The 26,633-nt window shown below is 41.2% G+C and overlaps 1 protein-coding gene across 2 annotated transcripts; it reads left to right on the plus strand.

The window, feature by feature from the left end:
- The first annotated feature begins 6,754 nt into the window (after positions 1 to 6,754).
- LOC306932819 (multidrug and toxin extrusion protein 1-like) lies at positions 6,755 to 23,781 on the plus strand. Of its 2 annotated transcripts, none has more exons than XM_079514756.1 (17): positions 6,755 to 7,025; positions 8,676 to 8,777; positions 9,643 to 9,711; positions 10,284 to 10,432; positions 10,579 to 10,621; positions 11,227 to 11,271; positions 11,641 to 11,738; positions 11,843 to 11,940; positions 12,606 to 12,719; positions 12,801 to 12,868; positions 13,008 to 13,116; positions 13,332 to 13,407; positions 21,619 to 21,688; positions 21,872 to 22,004; positions 22,836 to 22,930; positions 23,012 to 23,054; positions 23,644 to 23,781. In XM_079514756.1, the coding sequence occupies exons 1-17, from the start codon at positions 6,882 to 6,884 to the stop codon at positions 23,646 to 23,648; spliced, it is 1,461 nt and encodes a 486-aa protein (XP_079370882.1). In that variant the 5' UTR covers positions 6,755 to 6,881; the 3' UTR covers positions 23,649 to 23,781. The 2 variants fall into 2 exon arrangements, with proteins under 2 accessions (XP_079370882.1, XP_079370883.1); XM_079514757.1 differs by having other exon boundaries at positions 10,329 to 10,432.
- The last annotated feature ends 2,852 nt before the right edge of the window (positions 23,782 to 26,633 follow it).

Raw genomic sequence — 26,633 nt, forward strand, 5'->3', positions numbered from 1 at the left:
TAATGCAAGGTTCTTGTTTGTAGTTTCCTCTAGGGTTCAGTGTGGCAGGCAGTGTAAGGGTAGGCAATGGAAAAGGAAATACAGAGCAGGCCAAGCTGTCTTCCAAAATGACATTGCTATGCAGGTTACTACACATTCTAACCAATGTCCAGACAATTATGTTTATTGTTATTATATTCAAATTGTATGCATTTAGAAATGACATTATGAAGTACTGAACAATAGATGTTTTAAATTAAGCTCTTTTCTATTAGAGATTAATTTACTGTAGGTCTTTACAGTCCTATCAGGATTATATGTTATTGTGCGACTCCATTATCTCATTCCCAGGGTCAGTCTCTGTGTGCTTAGAAGTTGTCATTTGGAGGCTAAAGGACCATATTGCCTATGTCTTTACATATGAGTGAGTATTGAGTAATGTGTACATACTGTACTTCGCATTAGGTGTATTATGATTTCAGCTTACCACTAACCCAGAAGAAACTGAAAACAGTACAGTCTTAGTGAGTTTGAATTGTACTAAAACCGTCACTGTAGGATAGAAAACTGTGAAATTACATCTTCTTTTACATATCAACTTCAAGTGATCATGGCGAGTGGCCTTTGTTCCCAGAAGCACTGTACAATACCTGTAATCTAATCAAGGTTTGACTTGTGCACATAACAGTTTGTGTGATGATTTTTGAGGCGCGCTTGCCCCTCTTATACACAGGTTTAATGTTTGTCTTTAGTTCAAAGTTTGTTTAGTAAACGCATTGACAAAATCTGAGGGCCTTGTAGGTGGTGAGCAGAATTTTGAAGTGAATTTTGTATTTCACTGGGGACCAGTGAACGTAATATACCGGTAATGTGTTAAGTAGTTTGTGATTAATTCTACTTTTACACTTTTAACTCTAATTTTGAATACTTAAGTTTAAATCACTTGTATTATATTACATATGTATTTGTAGGAATTTTGTTTGTGTGCAAATTATACGCAAGGTTTCAATCAAACAAACAAACCTACATAAAAGCTATATTTATTTGTGCCTTGATTTAGTGGTGATTAAAGTTTACAAAATGTGATCAGAATGAAGGATGGTATTGACCAAATACACCGGCTTTCCTGCAGAGGTAGCTGGATCTGAAGCACGATGAATCACAATCAGTTGGATACCCTGACCAAATATAATATAATAAATGATCTACGTTTAAAACTACTTTATGTTTTTTTTAATGCAAATATATAAATATGTATTCATTTAAAAAAGAATCCACAAGAGTTCTATCATTTAGAATTGATTATATGTGTCTGATATGCCCATATACAGTATGAGGATAGCCGGTTTCATGTAGTGATTCTACAGACCAGCCTGAAGGGGGAGAAAGGGCTCTATTAATCCAGTCACAAATACATGGAGGTGAAGAAATGCATTTTGGTTGTGATTATGTTCTGCCCACATAGTGTGACCCATATGAGGCCCAATGAGACCCATAAGTCTCATTGGGTAGCAATTGTCGTAGATTTCTCCACAAAGACAGTGGAGGGTGATAGCATAATCTTAGATGTTGATCTAATGGATTCACTCCATAAGTATGAACAAGACATGGTTAATGTCCAGTGTCCACTTTAGTTCACTTTAGTCTGGAAATGGGATGGTGTTTGACCTTTCACCTCGCTGTATGGCGTGCCAATTTTTGTTTTACACCTCTGCTGCTTAGCGGACAGTGTGGTGTTGTAGAGGAGGTCTCCCCGGACATGTGCATATGTCACACTTGTCGATACGTAGCAGGGGTTTTTGTCCAGTGTCCACTTTAGTTCACTTTAGTCTGGAAATGGGATGGTTTTTGACCTTTCACCTCGCTGTATGGCGTGCCAATTTTTGTTTTACACCTCTGCTGCTTAGCGGACAGTGTGGTGTTGTAGAGGAGGTCTCCCCGGACATGTGCATATATCACACTAGTCGATACATAGCAGGGATTTTTGTCCAGTGTCCACTTTAGTTCACTTTAGTCTGGAAATGGGATGGTGTTTGACCTTTCACCTCGCTGTATGGCGTGCCAATTTTTTGTTTTACACCTCTGCTGCTTAGCGGACAGTGTGGTGTTGTAGAGGAGGTCTCCCCTGACATGTGCATATGTCACACTAGTCGATACATAGCAGGGATTTTTGTCCAGTGTCCACTTTAGTTCACTTTAGTCTGGAAATGGGATGGTGTTTGACCTTTCACCTCGCTGTATGGCGTGCCAATTTTTGTTTTACACCTCTGCTGCTTAGCGGACAGTGTGGTGTTGTAGAGGAGGTCTCCCCGGACATGTGCATATGTCACACTAGTCGATACATAGCAGGGATTTTTGTCCAGTGTCCACTTTAGTTCACTTTAGTCTGGAAATGGGATGGTTTTTGACCCTTCACCTCGCTGTATGGCGTGCCAATTTTTGTTTTACACCTCTGCTGCTTAGCGGACAGTGTGGTGTTGTAGAGGAGGTCTCCCCGGACATGTGCATATGTCAAACTAGTCGATACATAGCAGGGATTTTTGTCCAGTGTCCACTTTAGTTCACTTTAGTCTGGAAATGGGATGGTTTTTGACCTTTCACCTCACTGTATGGTGTGCCAATTTAATTTTTACACCTCTGCTGCTTAGCGGACAGTGTGGTGTTGTAGAGGAGGTCTCCCCGGACATGTGCATATGTCACACTAGTCGATACATAGAAGGGATTTTTGTCCAGCATCCACTTTATAAAGTCCATGCACTCCAGTGAATGGACTTGGGAACTCCAGTGCATAGACTTGGGCATTTATCCATTTAGATAACTTTTTTACGTTATTTCATTACTTATTTTTACACAGAAACATAATGTGTGTCTTCACAATAACTGTACTGTAATAATAATACTAATAATGTAATGTAATAATTATTTAATTAACGTCGCTTTTATTCTGAAAGCAACCGGATGTCTTAAATTTGCTAGCTCTCAAACAGGAAGTTCTAGATTTGCCAAAAAGACGGAGCCTGAAAAACTGAAAATCCCTCTCCGGTTCCGAATAGATATCTATTATCTGGGCGGATGGCTCCGCCTCCTCTCACGAAACTGCTCTGGAATGTTCTAGATTAAGCCAGGGTTGCCAGATTGTGCGAGGCTGCAGCTGGGTGCCCCTCAGATTGTGTGAGAGAAATAAGCAACTATGTATATGAAAACTATAGTCTCTCGAGACAGAACATTCAAAGGAAAAGAGGGCGCTGTTTCTCTTTTTTTTGCCGATATGTTCTCAGATTGATGAAAACAAGCCCAAAAGAATCGAGCCCTTCGCACTTTACCTTAGCATACACTACGCAGAGTGTAGACGTAGCCTGCTACATCTTATAACTCTATGGCCCTTTTGACATGAAGTGCCATGTTTTTATTTTCTTGATAGTCAGTGTGCCATGTCAACATTATGTTGAATTATGACACCACATCAAAAATAAAAACAGTTCCAACAGATTGATCCAGACTCCCTCCCAGTCACACTCACAGTTCAGTTTGAATGCATGTACAATTATGTACAGGAATCGGATACATGCGCATGCATTTGAGAGAGGTTAATTTAATGTTATTTTAAAAAGAAAAATCCTCTCTCTCACTGTCTCACACTTATGCCAGTGTGCCAGTGCACCCTTCACTGTGCCACCTGTGCCTAAGGTCACATTCCCACCTAATACTTCGGTAGACTCGATGCGAATGGGAGGAGAATTGGGACTTCTTGCATATTTAATTTACTGCGGTTTGCCTTCACACTGTCATCCGAAGCTATGGAAACGCAGCAGGGGGACCTTTATCAATGTGTTCCATTCATAAACTATAGCCTACACACTACACAGTGAAATATATGGTGATCAAAATTGATTCAAATTATACTCATAACGTGCATGTGTCGTGCCGTCTGGGACTGGACCCACCCCTCTCTCTCTCTCGCTCTCTCTATACGCACGCAGCCACGCACTGTTCTTTTGGGCATGGAAGGAACGGCGCTGAGCGCACTGATATAACAGACAGCAGCGCAAAATGTTTACAAGTTTATCGAGATGAAAGTCCCTACTCCCCACACAGTGACAGCACTCCATGTGTACGGCACGCACAGACAGACAGACAGACAGAATATTCTGTAGTGTAGGCTATAATACACTGCAGTGTTTGTATATGTGTTTCCTTAAGCAATTGATTCATGTACTCGTCCTAATTTAATTTCGATCAGGGCTTCAGTCTCCTCATTCGACCACGTCTATCCACGTTAACGGGACATCTTTGCGCTGCGTAAAATATGCCTTCTCCGTCTCCAACTGTGTTCAGCTCCTCACCCCAGAGCCGGACTAACAATGGAACTAGGTGGAGCTTAAGCGCCAGGGCCCGAAGCTTGCAGGGCCCGGTACGAGACTATAGGTACAACTGTTGCTTCTGTCGAAAAATATAACGCAACACAGGAACCCCCGCTAGTGTTTTTGGTCTTCTCGTCTGACAGTTTCTGTAGCAGCCTGATACTAGCAGCAAGGGGGGCCTGGGGGGGTTCCCGACGGCTGCGCGTCGCTTCCTCCTCCGACAGAGGGGAAGCGAGTAAGCGACGCCGTAAGAAGCCCCCTCTCAGGAAGGCCCCCTCTCTCAGACCGACAAACGTGTGTTGTTGTTGCGACAATAACATAGCCTACAGCCTATGTAAGAGGAATATAAACACAAGACCTTGGCGCAAAACTTCATATTTACCCTGCTCTAATGCAACAAAAGTGTGTTCTTACATCCTCCATTTCACGATTTCAGCACTCGTGAGTCGTGAGTAAATTAATGTAATTGCTAATTTGCTATTATGAAAGTTTTCAGTGACGTTGCACCCACCACAACTTGGTTGCATTGTCGTCAATAATTAATCTGTCTTTAAAACGTTCTAATATTAATATAGCATATTGGCATTGTCTGTTGGTACACACGTTATATGGACCATGTAACAACATGGTCAACAGCACTGTTTACAAATGTAGCTACATTTGTTGGCCACAAAGACAATTTAGACAAAACATGCTGCTGCATGTTTATTGTTAATGACTGTATTAATAACCATAAAGTAATCTCCTAGTCCTTACATAATAGTTTAGCAGAGACTGAAGTTGGAAAGGCTGTGCCCAGTGCGGCTGTGTCTTGTGTCAGGCTGTCAGCGGGCAGCGCAGGCAGTAGTGGATATGCGCTAAACGGCGAAATGCATGTTTGTTAGTTAATTAATTAATTAATTAATTAATTAATTAATTGGCTGAATCTGTAGGGCCTTTTGATTTTGTGAAGCGCCAGGGCCTTGAGAGGGGTTGATCCGTCACTGCCTCACCCGCCACATTGTTTGCTTCATTTCCTTTATTTACTGCGGATTGCATTCACACCTGCACCGAATCGTAATCAAGTGCGATTGGAAGCGAAGTGAAACCCCCGTTTTTGCTCGGAGTAGAATGCGGTTCTTTGATACGCATTAGGATTCAAATGAGCCTTCACACCTGCCAAACGAAGTGCACTTTCTGACAATGCGCAGCAGGATTCGTTTTAATCGCAGCAAAGCTTTCTGGTGTGAATGTCACCTAAGGTTGCCTATACCCCTGGCCTACACAATACATGTATTCAAGGCTATTTGAAAATAGCCGATCTACACGCAACCTGCCTTGCACTAAGCATTTGGGGTTTATTTCATTTTAAGACCTGTTACCTGTAATGATTTTTATTTTGTGAAGAATCTGACTGAATCTGATATTTAAAACGTTGACCAATGAGCAAGAGTGTGCGCAGTGCACGTCTTCTGTGTGGTGCGCGTGCATTCCATGCAACTGCACTTTGTCTTTGGCTCTGTAGTGTCGCATATTCACATTTTAGTATTAACACACACCGGACACAGGGCTGCCTTGTAGTCTTTACTCGTTCACTCCAATTAATACAATCCAGTCACGTTGCATGTAATCACCGCCACTTAATCACATATATATGACCCACCTGTCTCTAACATCCTGGTACCCTATGCAATACCAGTGGCTGGACACTACATCCCTCCCCTTCTTGGATGATAACCATCACCATAGAGAAATGTACAATATTCAAACTCAAAACATGTTTTACTCAAATAATCTTTACACTTCAATATGACCCAGTTTCAATAACAAAACTATAGTGCCACCTCTGAATATACTTTGCACATTAACTGAAAATCACAATAACTCAATATGAAATATTTCTTTTCAAGGCTTTTTCTTCCACACACAAAATATATAACTGTTTAAACATAACACAGTAGAATGGCTAGGGGTAGACTACCCTGCCATTCAGACAAAGACAATGCCTGGAGATTATTCTGCTCCCTAATGGCAATGCCTGACTAAATCACATAGTCTTTCAGGTTAGCAGGCTGCTGTCTGTTTCTTTGTGGACGAAGAAGAGCCCTGGTTGGAACTGCAACTGAAGTCGCTTGGATGTGTGAAGATTATTTGAGTAAAACATGTTTTGAGTTTGAATATTGTACATTTCTCTATGGTGATGGTTATCATCCAAGAAGGGGAGGGATGTAGTGTCCAGCCACTGGTATTGCATAGGGTACCAGGATGTTAGAGACAGGTGGGTCATATATATGTGATTAAGTGGTGGTGATTACATGCAACGTGACTGGATTGTATTCATTGGAGTGAATGAGTAAAGACTACAAGGCAGCCACGTTGCATGTAATCACCACCACTTAATCACATATATATGACCCACCTGTCTCTAACATCCTGGTACCCTATGCAATACCAGTGGCTGGACACTACAGGCTCCCAGGTCAATATTTAACACTTAAGTTAAACATTGTACGGTCATCATTGCCAGCTTCGCCAGCTAGGTAGCAGTAGGCTATAGAAATTATGGAGAATCCTACAGTAAATGGGAATGACAGTTCATCTGTCAAATCAAGTATTTGTGGAGGTTGTTTGAGACGAATTCGTCAAAAGATTCCTGTTGGTGCCAAGACAGAATTAATTCAACTTGCAAAATTGGCCTGTCCAGCGGTAAGTAGAATAGACCGAAAACGACTTATTATGATTATTATGATTATTATTAGTATTATTAGTATTATTAGTATTGTTATTATCCTCAATAGGCCTACTGGTAGCCATTTTTTTCATTAAAGGGAGAACTGATATTTTTGGGTTAAAACAAAACGTTTTTTGTTAGGAGGCTCGATCTATAGACTATATGTATAGCAATGATTACTCAATCTGCTATAGTGTTGCTGAACTAAGACCCCGAAGTTCAGTCACAGCATAGGGTGTTAGTTCAGTCTCCTTGTCTCTCCAGCTCTTTAATACACTTTTTTTTTCTGGTAGGTGACATATTTCAGCCAATTAGGAGATAGTAGCCTATACCCATTTATCAGCTTCATTCTTATAGTGCTCTGATCATTTATTTGTGTCATCACTAAAAAATGTGTGTCCCCACACGTCTCATATTTGCCATTGACAATGAAAGGAGAAATTAGATCATATGTCTGTCAAATATGACGTAAATTTGTGGCAACACAAACATCAAATGCCATTGACAATAAGGGAAAATTTCCATCATATGTAGACGAGCAAATCGGCTAACCAATCACATAAATTCAGTTGTTCATGACTGAATTTCATGACCAATTTGTGACCGGTGGCCAATCGAGTCACATAAACTGTCTCAAGAAAACTTCATACGAAACACAGTAAAATATAGTAAGGTGCACTAATTAAAGTGCGTGTGCAATTATATACTGTGAGACCCAGTAAAATGCCTTGTAGCCAACTATGCCACTTGCTTTGATCGGTGCAAGTCCTCAATTACACTCATGAAATATAAAAAATCACACCCGTGTGAACTGAGTGGTGTAAGGTCTTATATAGCCTGTCTGACGTAATGAAATCATGTCTGACGTAATGAAATCACACCCGGGTGAACAGGGTGAACATAGCAACCATGCTCATTTTTTCTGCACAGACTAACAAAGCCAGTTGTAGGAGTGGTTTACACCACTCAAAAATCATGTCTGACGTAATGAAATCACACCCGGGTGAACAGGGTGAACATGGCAACCATGCTCATTTTTGCACTAACAAAGCCAGTTGTAGGAGTGGTTTACACCACTCAAAAAGGACACTCTGGTTCGGGATTTATAACAGATTAAAAGAGAAAACCCAGGAATGACTGAAACCAAACGTATTTAAAGGGGGGGTTACAAAAGTAATTTTATTGTCCTAATACAGTGGGCACTCTAAAATGGCCAATAGAAAATACAGAGTTAATATTAAAAACGCCCTAAGCCTAAAATCCTAAATAAAACTAACTAACTAAAATCTTAACCAAACAAAATAAACAAAACAATCAATAACTATTAAAATGTCCTTATATCAGTACTGTGCAAACAGCAATGTGCCAACAAGCAGGGTGCAAAGCAATGCATGATGTATGATGATGTATAATGATAAGAGCGCCCCTCACTTCACACGGGTGTGATTTTTTTACAAAAGAAAATCATGCCCTTCCTTTAATTACAATAATATACACTGACTGACCTGTGATCTGCATGCATGAAATTAACCGATTTTACTATAGGCATATAGCCTGTCTATATTGAAAGTGCAAGATATGGGCTCTGAAGAAGCAGATCAAACTAATTGTCCTTTCTCATTAAGTTTATGGCCCAGCTTATGATGTTTTCTGTGAGTTTCATCAGTACTGTGTTCTGTGGCCATTTGGGGAAGACAGAGCTGGCAGGAGTGAGTCTGGCTATATCTGTAAGTAGTACTGTTAACCTTCTTAAAGGGATAGTTCAGATTTTTTGAACTTAAGTTGTATGAAATACTTGCCATTAATATAGTGGTTGCAACTGTATTAATTGATTGCCCGAGTCCTGTGGTGGGAGTTCTGCTCTGGTTTTGGTGAAATATCAAGTAGTTCCGGTCATTTTGTGGGGGGCACTGGGGGCCACGCAGTAAAAGTAAATGAATCCACAAAACTAACGTAATTTGTATTGTTGACCTATTTCTAAAATATTAGTGCAACTTCCGTTCTTTTTTTTACCCCTCTATCACACAGAACTATGTTTTTTGTGTCCATATCACTACGCCCAAAAAATAGTTCCATGTGATAGAGGGGTCAAAGTTGAACGAAAGTCACGCTAATATTTTAGAAATAGGTCAACAATACAAATTACGTTTGTTTTGTGGATTCATTTACTTTTACTGCGTGGCCCCAGTGCCCCCCACAAAATTACCGGAACTACTTAATATTGACCAAAACCAGAGCAGAACTCCCACCATGGGACTCGGGCAATCAATTAATACAGTTGCAACCACTATATTAATGGCAAGTATTTCATACAACTGAAGTTCAAAAGATCTGAACTATCCTTTTAAGATTATTATTATTATTTCAAGAGCTATTCAATTCAATTTAATTCAACCATTATTTGTCACATGCATGCAGCTCTTAAAAACACTTTCAAAAATGTGTTTTGGACAGCTTCATGGATTGTGTGCACAGCACATAAAAACTAGATATCCTACACAACTGAGACTATAAATCTGTTCAATGGCCAGGTGGCTATTGTGTAGGCCTATAAAATTAACAATTGAAATAACCATTGCTTCCTTTCACCAGGTTATTAATGTTACAGGTGTATCGATTGGAGTTGGTTTAACATTAGCATGTGATACATTAATATCTCAGGTAAGAACACTCACTTCTCTATACACACACACGCTCGCTCGCACGCACGCACGCACGTACGTACGTACGTTTTTGTTCCACCCTAAAACATGATCATCAGGTATTATTATAATATAAGGAGGAAGAACTTTTTCCAAAAAGTGTACAGTATTTGTTAAAATCATGCTTTTATGTGTACATGCCCACCAGTTCAATAAGTATGCCTGGTTTGCCTGGTGAGTGGTGATGGGTGGTAATCCACCTGAACTGAAGCCACACCCATGTAGTTGTATGATAAAGGGGGAGGGGTTAGAGGAAGGGCTGATAGTGTGATGTCAATATATTACTGTTTATTTCATTGGCCTGTTTGACTGTCAAGGGTTCAGCCTCCAGGAAGAAACCCTAAATACAAAGTTAATACACCATTGCACATAAAAACGACTCCAGGGTGTCTAATGAAGTACTGTCAGCTCATAGACACATGAAAAACTGGAAAAATACAAAAATTGTGGCACTCCATCTTTAATCAATACGTTTCTGAAAAGTTTCTATGAGTTGTTATTTTTTTATGTACTATTTTTCTGTGCCTGTAGACCTATGGGAGTGGTAATCTCCTGAGAGTTGGTGTCATTCTGCAGAAGGCTATCCTGATTCTGATGCTGGCATGTTTTCCTTGCTGGGCTGTCCTAATAAACACAGAGTCTATTCTCTTGGCTGTCAAACAGACTCCAGAAGTGGCAAGGTCAGCCTTGTAGAGATATTGATATACTCCAGCTGAAGTTTACTTATGTTTTTAATATAACATTATGTTTTTATGTATGATGTGCCTTATATTATACTAGATTGGTCTTGAAGGTCATGACTCCTGACAGGCTATGTCTTTCTTAGGGTGTCTCAGATGTATGTGAAGATCTTTATGCCAGCACTACCTGTGAGTATCCTTGCATGTGTGCTAGTCTGCAAACAATAGATCATAATGAACAAAGTATGGCAGTAGACTTGAGCAACAACATTTACACAATGATATTTTTGAGGCGTGCTATTCCCTCCTATGTCCAGCTTTTGGTGTGTGTACAGTGTGCACAAACTTTGTCCTACACAAACATTAAAATGCCATTGACAATAAATGACAATGAATTTAGAGTTTTTGTGTAAACACAAACATTGTGTAACACAAACATTGATGACGAAGGTGAAGACGCAAATTGTGCCGGAATGAGATGTATGATGATAAGATCGCTCCTCACTTCACACGGGTGTGATGTTTTGATAAATAATCATCCATGATGTCTAAATAATAACTTAAGTAGGTAAAGGCAAATAATAGAATAGCCAAAACATCCAGGTATGTTCAGAAAGTCTAGTCTCATATCATTATATGATGTAATATCAACATATACAACCCTACTGTATGTCACAGCAGACACATTATTTCCTCCCTGCAATACAAATGTACCTAACTATACCTAACTATAAAGTTGACCTTGAGCACACACCCAGTTAAACAAGTGCATTTATTATTGAGACTTTTTACAGGCCACATTTCTTTATTCCCTGGAGACAACATATCTACAGAATCAGGTAAGTAGTTATATTAAAATGCATAATAATATTAAATAATGTGTATATAATGTATATTAAAATGCACTCACTGGTTTTAAGCTTTACATAATGTAATTCATGATGAAGGTTGACAAAATCTCTGCACATCCAGATACCAGAAAGAAGATCCTAGTGTATACCATGTGATGTGATGATGTGATACAGATGAACACTGAACAGCCTAGAACTGTTCAATTCAATCCAACAACTCTTGTCTGAACAATAAAACATTCAGGCTAATTTGTAGACCCTGATTTAAAGGAATACTTTGGATTTTGCTGTGTACGTTTTGCTCTGTCCAGGGTATTGGGATATTGGTTCAACTGAGTTGTATATCCCTTTTTTCAGGGCATCATATGGCCAGAGGTTATCACAGGAGTTGTAGTTAATCTTATGAATGCTCTCATCAATTACATCTTTCTATATGAACTCAATCTGGGAGTAGTGTGAGTATCACTTTGTACATGATCACCACTCTCGTATCTTTCCTCATATTTATTGGTGATGCCCTACATGTGGCCTATTTAATGTTATGAAATATCATTAACAGAGGGTCGGCTGCTGCCAACACTATCTCCCAGTTCTCCTTGGCACTATTACTATATGCATATATTATATGGAAGGGACTTCATAAGACCACCTGGGATGGTAAGTACCACATTTGCAGAGTGGCTTGATTTTAGTAGGCCTACTACATTAATAACAGGGTTACATCTTTAATATTAGATGTATTGTCAATTCTATTGTACTATTATAAGAAGACACCTCACTCATGGTACCACCTCATGGTACCATAGCACCACAAAGGCCACCACAAAGGCCCTAAAAACAATGCTCCAGACATCCCAAAACAAACTGGTCAGACTACTGCTTGGCATTAATCCTAGAACTCACCTTACCCCTGTTCACTTTGATAGTTTGGAATGGCTTAGGGTAGACAATAGACTAGTACAGTGGCTTGTATAATACATATAGCTGAGCTACATTTTATTATTGTCTCCACCAGGCTGTGTAGACTACAGTTTTCACTCCTGTCAATCTGTTCGTCTGTCTTTCCGTGTGTCTGTGTGTGTGCAGCTAATCTGTGCTATCGGTGTGAAACTGTGCATGCACACTTGGTGTGCTCTTTGTTCGATGTACACATACACCAAAACTCTTTGGCCAAAATAGCCGATCTACAAGCTCACAACGTGTTTGGTTGTGAATCGTGATGCGTTGTGAGCTTGGAGATTGGCAATGTTCCTCCAGAATAGGGATGCCTCAATAACCTCAAGTGGTTAATAAATAAACTAATTGACTAATTGATTATCTAGGCTGGTCTAAAGAGTGCCTGCAGGACTGGGGAGAATACATCCGCCTGGCCATTCCCAGCTTGCTCATGCTGTGTGTGGAATGGTGGCCTTATGAGATTGGAGGCCTTCTGGCAGGTAAGGAAGCAGGACATCGTATTATGTTTCTAAAAATGTATTGGTGCAAATAAGTGGTCTTATATTCCTTCTCTTGGTCAGGCCTAATTAGCGAGGTGGAACTCGGAGCTCAGTCAGTTGTGTTCCAACTGTCAAATGCTGCATATATGGTGAGTTATTACATGAACAAGTATACATAAATCCATCTGTTATGGACAGCATCTACAACAAATTCTAGACTCATGAAATAAAATGAACCATATGTCTATGTATGTAATGAAATTGTTAATGCAAGGTTCTTGTCTGTAGTTTCCTCTAGGGTTCAGTGTGGCAGTCAGTGTAAGGGTAGGCAATGCCCTGGGGGCAGGAAATACAGAGCAGGCCAAGCTGTCTACCAAATTGACATTACTCTGTGCAGGTTATTACACATTCTAACCAATGTCCAGAAATTGATTAGTTATCATATTCAAATTTTGTTGTGAACAACATCTTTTTGTAATGAAGCTCTTTTTTTTTTATTAGAGATTAATTTAACAATGATTTGATGATATTAATTACTTGATTATAACAATTGATCTTTACAGTCCTATCAGGATTATATGTAATTGTGCGACTCCATTATCTCATGCCCAGGGTCAATCTCTGTGTGCTTATCAGTATTCTTTGGGAGTCTGAAGGACCATGTCGCCTATGTCTTTACATATGATGAGTGAGTATTGAGTAATGTTGTGTGCCCATTGCAAGCGTATTATGATTTCTGCTTACCCTTGACCCAGAATAAACCTACTGAAAACAGTCTTAGTGTGTTTGAATTACATTAACAGTGACTGACAGTACGATTGTGAACTGTCTTCCTTTACATATTAACTTCAATCAAGTGATCGTGGCGAGTGGCCTTTGTTCTCATAAGCACTGTACAATACCTGTAACCAAGGTTTGACTTTTAACAGTTTGTGTGATGATTTTTGTTTTTAGTATTACACTGTTGACATCAAGTGACAAATCACTCAACACTCAAATGCATCAACTATAGGTAAAGTTTGGCATGTCCACTGCATCACAGGAGCAGGACAATGGCAACAGATGTAGAAAGGAAGGCACTGGAGCAACCTACAGTAGCTCTTTGCTGCCGTTGCATTTAGGCTATGGGACTGTTCTCTTCCTGCCGTCGCATGAAATGCAGACCAGCCTCTGTAGCGAAAATATTAAGAATGTTTTACCTACTCACCACCAATACAAAGGCGGCTTGTGTAATTAGAAAGCGTACTTATTTTTGCACACTCTGAGACCCCCACCACACATATAAAATGTACTTTTTGGCCAGAAAGGGATTTATTTTCATTGGGAAAGATCTTGTCTATGAGGTTTTCTCTTGGCAATATCGGTAGAGGTTGTTTGTTTTCGTTTTTTTTGTATTTATTTATTCAGCACAGTATAAAAACAATACAGTGAACATACAATTATAAGAAGGGTAAAGTGCTAGGCTGAGGAAAAAAAGCCCAAGGGGCTTATACAAGACCTTATATGTAAAACACAATGAAACATTGTACAAGAAATATAGAATATCCAGAATACATGATTGCAGTATAAAAAAACAAGAACAAGAGGGCGCAGTGGAATAACTAAATATTTTTTTTTCCGGTGGAAAAACAATCCCTTTCTGGCCAGCCAAATTACACAAGCCGCATTTATATTGGTGAGTAGGTAAAAAAACGTTCTTAATATTTTTGCTGCAGAGGAGAGGCTGTTCTGCATTTCATGCGACTGCAGGAAGAGAACAGTCCCATAACCTAAATGCAACAGCAGAGTGCATTAGGCTATGGACCAGCGCTAGGAGCAACCTTTGATGAAGATAACACAACATCCCATCCCCTTGTACTTTGCACCTTAATAAAAACTAAGTGCCTTCCTCACGTGTGTGTGTGCATGACAGCATGCATGTATAAAAGAGTGATGTGTCTGTATAATTATATTATATGTATGTATGTGTATGGGCTATATAGAGAGAGAGACTTTTTTTGACTTTTTATAAAACCTTATTTTCTAATAAATAGTTACAATCTTAAAAACAGTACAAACAATACATTATCAAAGACTTCTTTTTCTTGTAACTTACAATAGTACCAAACTAAAAACCAACTGCTCCTCAAAAACAGAACAGAGAGCATCATTGTAGCACCACTGAGAAATGAACTCATCAGCATTACTCATGAGCGAGTAAAACCTAAAATCCACTCGAATTCTGGCTTTCACCAATGCTTTAAACATCGGCAAAAGTTCCCCTCCCACAATATTTAATAATTTGCTTTTCCTACTTTTATAAATGGCAAGTTTGGCTTGACCCACCACAAAGTTCAACAATTGCCACTTTTTTGCATTTTCTTTTTTGTACCCAGCACCAAAAATGAAAGCAGTTTCAGACCAAATCACATTGCATTTTGAAAAAACAACTCCAAAGCTTCAAACACAATTCCCAGTCTTTTGCATTCCAAGAAGCAATGGAAAACTGTCTCTGGTTCTTTACAAAAAGGACACTCATTTGACACTGTGGGATCCAGTCTGGCGACAAAGGTGTTAACAGCTATTGCTCCTTTCAGGATCCTCCATTGTAGGTCACCTGCTCTTTTGTTTAGAGGGGGTTTGTACAGTAGCCTCCACACCGGCTTGCAGCTCTCCTCTACCTTTAGTTCTCCCCTCCACACAGTGTCTGCTCATCCACTAAGGTTTGCTTTGTTCAAGGCATGAACACAGTGTTTATATAGAGCCTTTCCACTTAGCATGTATAAATCTTTTTGTTCTTCAGTGTCAAAGTCCACTAAAGGTCCTGTTAGCTCATTAGTGTCTATTTCAAAACCCAATTCAGGGAAAGGATCCCCTTCATCAGGAACCTCTGTCCCTCCGAAAAAATCCTGTAGCATCTCCGATTCTTCTCCAGTCAGTCTTTTAATCCACTCATTTAGGATGTCCCTGGTGTGACGATGTGACCTCAGACCCAGTACTGAGGCCACGGCCTCTGTGTTATAGAGACCTGGACCTGCTACATCCACAATGTGTCTCAGCTTTACTGCTCCAGCTGAAACAAGCCGCTGAGTAAGTCCAGGCCTGCTGTTGTCCTGAACATCCAGTCGGGCTCCATGTACTAAAGGCTCTTCCAGGAGCCAAAACGGCGAAGCTGAAGGTTCCAGCCTATTCCAGTTAAAAAGTGTCCATGCTCTAAAGAGTCCTTGATAAAAAGGAGTCAGATTAGACAAATGAATAAAATTACAATTCATTAAAAACAAAGCAGCATCAAAACCCAGCCCATCTATATTCCTCAAAATGACAGTCATTATAGGTTTCCAGACCACATCTTCACCTCCTGTTAAGTACCTTTGGATGTGCTGTAGTCTAAAAGCTGATTTCCTGCTTTCCAAATGTATTAACCCCTGCCCCCCCTCCTCCCTTGGAAGGTAAAGCACACTCTGAGGGACCCAGTGCAGTTTATCCCAGAAAAAAATTGTCATTATGGACTGTAACTTTGGTAACAGCCCAGTAGGGGGCTCCATACATTTTAATTTGTGCCAGAGTGTTGAAGCCACTAAGTTGTTAATAATAAGGACCCTTCCTCTGTAGGACATTTGCGGTAACAACCATCTCCACTTCGCCAACTTCCCCTCCACCTTCTCCACCACTCCTTCCCAGTTTTTTTGTGCAGTCTGCTCATCTCCTAAAAATACCCCCAAATACTTTAAACCTCCCTTTTTCCACACTAACCCCCCTGGCAACTGAGGTAGACCTGTGGACCATTTCCCAACTGCTAACGCTTCACCTTTGGCCCAATTAACTCTTGCAGATGATATTTTTCCAAATGTCTCAACTATGTTTGTTAGCTTTGTTACATCATCTTGATGTTGTACAATAACAATTAAATCATCTGCGTATGCAGACAAATAAAAACGTGCATTAAAATCTGATAAAAATAAACCATCAATGCGAGACCGAATATTGTGTAACATAGGCTCAATGGAAAATGAGTAGAGCATGCCCGACATCGCACAGCCCTGTCTTACTCCTCGTGTAGCTTTAAAAGGTTTGCACAAGCCCCCATTGAATTTCAGTACACTTTCAATGTCTTCATACATCACCTTGATCCTGGCAATAAAACCATCACTGAGGCCGTACCTCTGTAACACTTTCCAGAGGTAACAGTGCTCAATGCGGTCAAATGCCTTCTCCTGGTCTAACGAAACGAGACCAGCATCTATGCCCAAAGAACCGGAGACGTCCAAAAGATCCCGATTTAGTGACACATTGTCAACTATGGACCTGCCGGGCACGCAGTATGTCTGGGTCCGGTGGATGACCTGGTCCATCACTTTCTTCAGCCTATTGGCCAGGACTTTAGACAGCATTTTATAGTCTGTACATAGCAGAGAGACCGGTCGCCAGTTTTTAATGTCCTGCAGGTCACCCTTCTTGGGTAACGACGTCAGAACTGCTCTCCTGCAGCTCTGAGGACAAGAGTCCTCAAAACTTTCGTTAAAAATATCCAACATGTCCTCTTTCAGTTCATTCCAGAACACCTTAAAATAAAAAATTCAGGCGGTAATCCATCAATGCCAGGGGCCTTCCCCCCCTGCATGCTCTGCAGTGCTGCATAGACATCCTCTGGAGTGAGAGGAGCCTCCAGTTCCTTGTTAGTCCCCTCAGAGACCTTTGGCAGCCCACTGCAGAAAGAATTAAAAGCCACCTCATCCTCACTGTACTCGCTTCTGTACAGATGAGAGTAAAAGTCCACAGCCCTCTTCCGTATCTCGCTGCTGTCAGTCAACAAATGTCCTTCATCGGAGCGCAGAGCGTGAATAAATCTGCTTTGCCCCTTTTTCTTCTCCAGGCTGAAAAAAAACTTAGATGGTGAGAGCCCAGCAGGTCAGCCAAAATGGCCTTTTTGTATTTGAGGTCATCAAAACTGCCTCGATTTCCTGTGGATGCTGCAGCATTCTGCAACTCCACTATTTCAATCTCCAGATCATTCATGGATCTGGTGATGTCACGGGAGACATTGAAAGTGTACTGTTGACAAAAATTCTTAATCTCCACCTTTCCACAATCCCACCACTGTTTTAGAGACGCAAAGTCTCCCTTTCTAGTTTTAAAAACTTGCCATAGAAAAATGAAGCTCTCTTTAAAATGCGTGTCTAGCAGCAGGGCAGTATTAAAGTGCCAATATGCAGACTTGTGCTTAACATTAGCAATAAACACATTGCACGACACCATGGCATGGTCAGAGAACCCAACAGGTATTATATTGCACCCTTTAAAAGTGCTGAAGTGCTGTTTAAAACAATACATTCTATCCAACCTGGCCATAGAAAAAAAATCTCCTCTGTTCTGAACCCACGTGTACTGTCTGTGATTATTGTTCATACCTCTCCATACATCAGTTAGGCTGTGGGTTTCAACCAGACGCTTCATGGCTCGTTTTGACTCGCCATGAGGCTCGACATGAAAATCATCCTCCGTACAATTAAAATCACCAGATAAAAATAAAAATACATCAGGCCCACATTGACTTAAAACCTTACTTAATTCATTCAAAAACAGGATTCGGGCAGGCCCAACATTAGGAGCATATACATTGATAAACACCATATTAAAAAGCTCATACTTTGCTCTGACCACCATCAGTCTACCTTTCATTATTTCCTCGACTTCAAAGGACTTTGGAATAAAATCTCTGGAAAAGAGAATTGCCACCCCACTACTGCTATTACAAAGATGGCTTAAAACAACCTCCCCCTCCCACTCCATCTTCCAGTCTCATTTAAAGTGTCACTGTGCGTTTCTTGAATGAACATAACATTAATATTCTTCAGTTTTACCATTTCAAACAAACATGCTCTCTTCCTCACATCTCTGGCTCCATTAATATTGAGAGTGGAAACCCTGAATTCACTCATGATGCATGATATGAGGGGGAAAAACCACAATAAAAACCACAAAAGACATCCAGGCTTACACAGAGGTTGCATCTTCATTTTTAACTTTGGATGTAGACTTCTTTATCCATTTTCGGAGTCTAAAAACCTCTTGCTGGGTAAAGCAACCCTCTCCTTTCTGATTCATTTAGGATCTAACTGATTTTACAAACAAATCTATGTCCTTAAAATGATCTTCAATTTGCACATTCTTCATATTTTTTGTTGTCTGCAGAAACCTTTTAACTTGCCTCATCTCATAAAACTTTTCTTTCTGAGACCCACTAACACTTTGTGAGTCAAAAGGGCCAAACATAGGCTGACTAGAAGTAAAAGAAAGAGGCTGGCTGCCCTCACACTCTTCCTCCCCCTCCCCTTCCTCCTCTTCCTCCCCCTCCCTCTCCTCTCTCTCCTCCTCCTCCCCATCATCAACCACTTCATCTTCCTCCTTTTCCCTCTCCTCCTCCTCCTCCTCCTCCTCCAAAGTGCCTGCACTAAGCACACGCTCTGCCTGCTTACCCTGCCGTGTGCAAATGTCCAATTTGATCCCTTTCTTTGGCAGAGACACATCATTGCTTTTTTGTTTTCTTTTGAGAGTATTACTCTCAACACCAACTTGCACAGCTTCACCTGTATCCATCTGATCAGCCATTGCTGCTGCTTCAGGCTCGGCCACATTATTCTCATCCTGCCTGACAACTGCCGTGTCCTGTCCTTGGTTAACTGTCTGCTCAATCTGTTGTTCTCCTGTCTCCTGCTCACCAGTCTCCTCTGCCTGCTCAGACCCCTCATCATCTGAGACAACCTGAGCCTGTGCTTTTGCAGCGTTTCCCCACACTCCCCCCGCCCGCACATTCCCAGCATCAGCAGCTTTCTCAGGGCAAGTTCGAGCTAAATGCCCCCCCCCACATCTATAGCATTTCAGAGACCCAGAGTTTGCATACACAGTGTAAACAAAATCATCAATTTTGACATTGAACACCAGCTCAAGTTCTTCGTTTTTATGAAGGATCATTACGCCAGGGCTCCACCGGACGCGTTGCGTCTCCGTCGCGTGCGTCAAAAACCGCACCGGTTCAATTTTAATGCACGCGTCGCGTCTCCGTCAACGCAACGCAACACGGGCAGTGGAGCCACCCTTCATTGATTAAAAAGGGAACATTCCCTGACGGTGACGGAGACGCGACACTGACGCGCCGGTGGAGCCCGGCTAACGGCCGCGCCCGGTGGACGCGCCCGGTGGAGCCCGGCTAACGGCCGGGCTCCACCGGGCGCGTCAGCGTCGCGTCACCGTCAGGGAATGTTCCCTTTTTAATCAATGAAGGGTGGCTCCAAGGGGCCAGTGAGGCTATTCAACGTTGAAGCTCTCCTCCCTAGTGGTAGGAGGAGGGACTACAGGCGGACCCGTGGATTCATGACCGGGAAACCCATAGAGTATATATATATATAATAGAGACTGAACTGGCGCGAAGCTCCGCCCCCCCAGCTATTCATGTCAGTGGAAGTTGCTCAGTGGCGTTTTGAAGCACCCGGAAGACTGCCGGAAGTCCCTCCCAGGACCTCAACTTTGAGGTCCTGAGTGACGTAGGGCAACCGAGCGCTCAACGTTAAAGCCCAGCTGCACGGGGTTTCCCGGTCATGAATCCACGGGTCCGCCTGTAGTCCCTCCTCCTACCACTAGGACCCAGAGCTTCAACGTTGGAAAGTCTGCCTGCCCCCTTGGGGAAACCCCGTGCAGCTGGGCTTTAACATTGAGCGCTCGGTTGCACTTCCGCATTTGCGGAAGTAGACGTTCTGAGACGGTACTTCCGGCAGTCTTCCGGGTGCTTCAAAACGCCACTGAGCAACTTCCACTGACATGAATAGCTGGGGGCGGCGGAGCTTCGCGCCAGTTCAGTCTATCCTTTATATACTCTATGGGTGGCTCCACTGCCCGCGTTGCGTTGACGGAGACACGACGCGTGCATTAAAATTTAACTGTGCGACACGACATGTTGCGACACGACATGTTTCAAAAGCGGTGATTTTTACACCCTGACGGCAGCTTTCTAATTGGGGAAACCAGTTTTCCAAATCGAGACAATTCTCTCTCCAAAGAATAATCACTGACAAACGGCGGAACATTTGAGATAATGACCCGCTTTGCATGTGTGGACAGCGGAGAGACAGCAACAAATGAACCATTCAGTTCAACACCTTTTACAACCAGCTGATTCACTTTGTCAGTAGGCTACAGTCAACGAAAATAACGACCGCGCCGTTCATTCGCGCGGCGGATTTAACATTGTCATAGCCCACAACTGCGCCAACAGCAAGACCACATTCTTCCACTGAGCAAGTAGTATTAATCTTAACACCGTGCTTACGTGTTAAACCGGTCATATCCATGACCGCGAAAACAAAGCCAACCAGCTAACGCTGGCCGACAGAAAAACAAAACAACAATACAACTTGGGTCAAAATAAAACAAACACTAAACAAAACAAAACAAAACAAACAGAAAACAAAGTTTGAAAAAGCGCTCTCCGTAGAGAAAATATATCAAACAAACAAAACGCTCTCACACGCTCAGCACATCCACACCCACTCAGAGAGAGAGAGAGAGTACTGTATTGTGTTCATCTTATTTTCTTTTATAAGGTTCAAGTTGACAGAGTCTACTAGTGTCTGGACAAAGGAAGGTAGAGAGCGAGGGACGATGTGTGTGACATCAGACCAGATCTTTATCAGCAAGAGAGAGACAGAGGGACAGAGGAATTGGGAGAGGAGAGAGAGAGTGAGGGGGTCTAAGAATTCAGCCAACATCGGCTGAATCAGTGATTTCCTTTGTGTGTACAATATAATAATAATAATAATAATAATAATAATAATACTGCCTATATACAGCATCATGTACCGGTATGTTATTTTGATCTAACAGTCTGTCAGGTTTAAAATGGAATTTCCTTTTTCCTTTCCAACAGACAAATTAGAGAGCGAGTTTCTGAAGTTATGGCTTTCTACGCACCATTTCTCCTTCTAGATGCATTTTCAGTAAGTATCTCTTGCCACTGTATTTCACCTTGACAACGATACAGCATACAGTGCCTGTGAACTACGTGCAATCATGTAAACATTTCTAATGGCTTATACTGTCAGTAAGAATACAAGACACCGTTTTGACTGGAAGTCCAGGCAGGCAGTCCAGCCATGTCTTTGTTCTGTTTTCTTGTCTAGTGTGCCATATCAGGTGTTATCAGAGGAGCTGGGAAGCAGACAATTGGAGCCATCTTTAACGTGGTTGGTTATTGTGGTGTGGCCCTTCCTATTGGCATACATCTAATGTTTGTTGCCAAATTAGGAATAAAAGGTAAGAAGAAGTTTAGAGTAGGGCTGGGACTTTAACTGATTATTTTGTATTAATTAATAATTACAGAAACAAATTACGAGATTTAACACGCTTAGTTTTTGCACCACAGAACCTTTTTCACTAGACAAATTTCAGGCATATCGATCATACCAGTGCACCAACCAACAAATATTGGCGAGATATTTTCAATAGTTGACTGGTAGATAAATCATTGATCCAATATTTTCCCCTCACTGACTTACATTGCACGCACGGTGAAACCGTGTCTTATAGACATACTTTTAGCACACAAATGATTTAAATGAATGTAAACAAAGTGTATTCTACTTCTACTAATTTATAAAATTACAAACGGTTTAGCATTTTGTTATTTTTTAAATCTCTTACAATGACTGGTAAAGGGACTTTTTCTTAAACGTTCAATAACAAACAAGGTAATTCAGTCACAGAAGCATACAGTACCTTCCTGTATTTTCTTGTTACTGCTGTTTTGCTGTATTTGTACTTTATTATTTTCCTGTAGTTTCTTATTATTGCTGTTTTGCTGTACTTGTAGTTTCAATTGTTATAGTAAGATATTTTTCACATAAGACATTTTTACGTCATTACGACATGTTTGTTATTGCGTGATTATAACAAGATTCTTTATTTCCCTTGCATGGCAGCAATATGCATCCGTATTTTAGACCTGTTCATGATGAAATTTAAATCAGTATGGAGGCTATTTTGGCAGTTTAATCATGCGTACATTGGTATACCTTTTGTTGTATTTATCATTATTAGGTCACTGCTCTTTTAGAAAGACATTAAATGGCCTTTATGCCTCTCCAGGTCTTTGGACAGGTATGTTTACCGGCGTTTTCCTTCGGTCCACCGGCCTAATGATTTATCTGACCAAAATGAACTGGAAGAAAGCCACGACAGAGGTGAGTAGGCAAATTTATAATTGTCTGATTCAAAATGTCTTGATCTAACCTTTCTGTATGTAATAAGACATTTCCTCCCAGGCACTAATGAGAGCCGGAGTGCATAGGAGCTCTACAGACATGGGTAAGAGACATTCTCAAGATTGAATATTTGCCTTACTCCACATGTCATCATGTCTGTGTGAGAGATCTGTGGGCTAAAGCATTGGTTCCCAACCTTTTTATACTAAAGTACACCACCTATTAAAATATTTGGCTTTCCATGTACCACCATAATAACTGATGTTAAAATACAGGAGCGTATACCTGCCCTTTTTGTTCCATTCCTAAGCCAATGATGCTGCTGCTCTGACAAAACTCTGTCTAATCACTAATCAGCAAAACTGGTGGTATTTTTTATGTGATTCATCCGTTCTCAAATCTTCTATTAACGGTGTGCTGTCATGCCCATTTCAGCACGGCTGGATAGCCTAGAAGAACTATAGTAATATAAATATTTCATTCCACTTTTGTCTTTTTTTCTCCTTTTTTGGGCGACACTCAAGTACCACCAGTGGTACACATACCAGTGGTTGGGAACCTCTGGGCTAAAGAGTCTTTGCTCATGTTCTGAAAGTCCAACAGTAGAACATTTGAGTAGAAATCCTTCTCAATTATTTGAAAAGGATCTACTGAACAAGTATGACTTATATCTAACTGACATGTTTCCCCAGAGTAATTTGGAAGATACGGGGGCCTGCGAGGGACACACAGATACACAGGAACTGGCTGATGAGAAAATCCAGCAGAGCCGAACGCCAAGTCAAATATCATATGCATTACTCATTCTGTAATAAATATTGTTAAATCTATTCGTGAGTTGTCTGTGTTACATACATATTTATGTAACAGATAAGGGAAGGCCCGAAGACCAATTTTTTCGGAAATATACTAAGATAAGACCAATTTGTTGCATAGAAATGCAGAAGGGACAATTAATGATTCACTAATGATATAAAGGACTGTATAATACTGAAACTATAAAAATACTTTTAAGAAAGTAATCAAAGAGTACAAATAAATACTCAGCACCACAACTCTAGGCAGAGAGCCTCTAACAATGGTAAAAACTGGTTACCAAACCTTTCCGATGACAAAGTTAACAATTAGCTTTAACAGGATTACTTTTAAGAGAAAGATCAACATCCAAATGTTAATCTGAGCAGGAAATACTCTTTTAGAAAAATACCTTAAGTACCCAATAAAAAGATGAGACCACCAGGAAGAATGATTGTCCAGTCAAGAGCAAATATGGTTTTGTCGCTTCATTTCCAGTTCAGAGAGACAGGACAGATACCCACATACAGCCAAATTACAAAATCTCTCTCCCTGTGCCACAAAATGCACAGGGTTGTCTCTGCCTGACACATCATGTCCCAGGCATTAATACTGTAGTTCACGTCAGTTGTTGATAAACGTTCATTGGCTGAATAGATAGTTCATTTCCGCAATATCCCACAGTGGTGCTGGCTGTCGAGCACTCATTGGACCAGCACATGGATGATGAGACTGGTATCGTGACATCTTCTTTGGTTCAGTCATTGAGGGCCATAGACCGGGAAAGCACAGAGGCTGGCGTTGCTATGGCAACCTGAAGATAACATTCTTTCCCTGCTAGCTGTAAACTTTCGACAGAGAGAAATACTCCTATCTACTTTCTCACTAGGCACCAAGGTCAAATACATGTCTCATATCAAAATAGACCTCTCAGTATGCGAGTTAACTTGACTGGGGACAGACAGTGAATCTGAACTTGGCGTCAGGCAACCCATAATATAAGTATGATAAAATAATAAAGGATAATATAGGTCTGAGATGATGAAATAGCCAATCTACAAGTCGATGTAGATCGGCTAGTTGAACAATTTTTAAATATTTTTCAAGATAGTAAAATATGGCAAAGAAGTTTAGGGCTAAAGGGTAAGGCGCGCCCAACATAGGGTCTAGACTAGACACAATGGACCGTCACCATTGATATGCATATGTATCCAAGGTTCATTCCTGTTATTTCAAGCTGTGCTGCTGTGACACTCAGCGTCGATCGGAAGGTTTTGTTAGCAAGGTTAGTGAGGTGAGAAAACTGCGAATGGCTGTGCGGGCTTGTGTGCATCTTCAAAACTACCAGGGCGGTGGCCTGGATAGCCATACCGTCAGCTCACCCCTGATCAGCAGATACTAACCAGCTATCATAAATACATTTGAGTAAGGCCAGCACCGGGTAACTTAGCAACTTGCGCTAGCAAAGACACTCCTTTGTTCCCTATCTCCGCATGGCTCGACACCCGTCATGCGACATTGATTTGTGCTCTGGCTATTTTGTGGGCTTCTTTCCCCACCTTCAATGTGCCTGCATATATTTATATATATCCATGCATCCAACATCCATGCATTTACAACCTCCCACATCATACATTGAGTAGAAGAAGAGAGACAGAGCTGTGATTGGTTACCGCCGATCATGCGGCATGCAGCGAGGGTAAATACATGGATGGTAGAAAGAGCACGTAACAGTAGGTAACACAGGTCCATTTCGTTCCATTTCTACCTCTCTGAAATGTATTAGCGCTACAGGGCTGACAGATAACCTGTTGTGTGCCAGCAACACAATAAGCCATTTGAGTCAACACACCCTTCAATTTAGGACTGCGATGTAACATTACAGTGTCCAGACAACCTGCCCAGCACAGAAAAAACACTGTCAGTGGCCAAAGATAAATCACTGTCTGCCTTCGTTCATAATGTACTGTTGTGTGTGTGTGTGTGTGTGTGTGTGTGTGTGTGTGTGTGTGTGTGTGTGTGTGTGTGTGTGTGTGTGTGTGTGTGTGTGTGTGTGCGTGTGCGTGTGCGTGTGCGTGTGCGTGTGCGTGTGTGTGATTGAGAGAGACACACACAGACAATAGCCTGAGTGACCTCTATTGTGTGACATTAGCGCGAGATCGACAGACATATTTCACACATTGTTTTATTGCTACGGAAATATCACTTCTTTCTACTAGGGCTTTAAGCAACTAGTCGACTATTCAACTAGTCGACTAGTAAATCCACTAGTCGACCTTGTTGGTACTAGTTGACTAGTTGATAAGAAAAAAATCCTACTTTCTACCACTTCGACCATCTACAATACAAAGCCATGCCAAAGAAAAGAAAAACATCCCTGGGCTTTCGGACGTCAAGAGCCACACAGGGTCTATTAGACCATTTGTGGGTCTAATGGACCCACAAATGCTCAGTGTGTACTGTATGTACGTATCAGATCATCGCTGCCATATAGCAACGTGGGCGTGCTGTGTCGCTATTAGTTCAGCTGCCAAAGGCAAAACAATCATGACATTCACCTGTCAATCAATCTTCCACACAAGGCTATGATTGATTAGACCAGACACTAGAGGGTGGTGCTGCATGTTGAATGCTAACAAACATTGCTGCTGCGTCTCGAATGCAAAAAACAGCACACTTAATTTGATTCTGAAAACATTTGAGGTGAGACATGCAGTAACAGGAGGCTTTCAACTCTCAACTGTCAGTAAGAAGTCGTAGATGATGATGTACGATAATAAGAGCGCCCCTCACTTCACACAGGTGTGATTTTATTATTTATTACTTTGAGGACCAATGTGACATTCAGGCAGGTCACCGAATACTCTGAATGTCGTTTACAGATGAG

This window comes from Electrona antarctica, assembly GCF_951216825.1.
Source record: "Electrona antarctica genome assembly, chromosome: 11".
NCBI classification, from domain to species: Eukaryota; Metazoa; Chordata; class Actinopteri; order Myctophiformes; family Myctophidae; genus Electrona; species Electrona antarctica.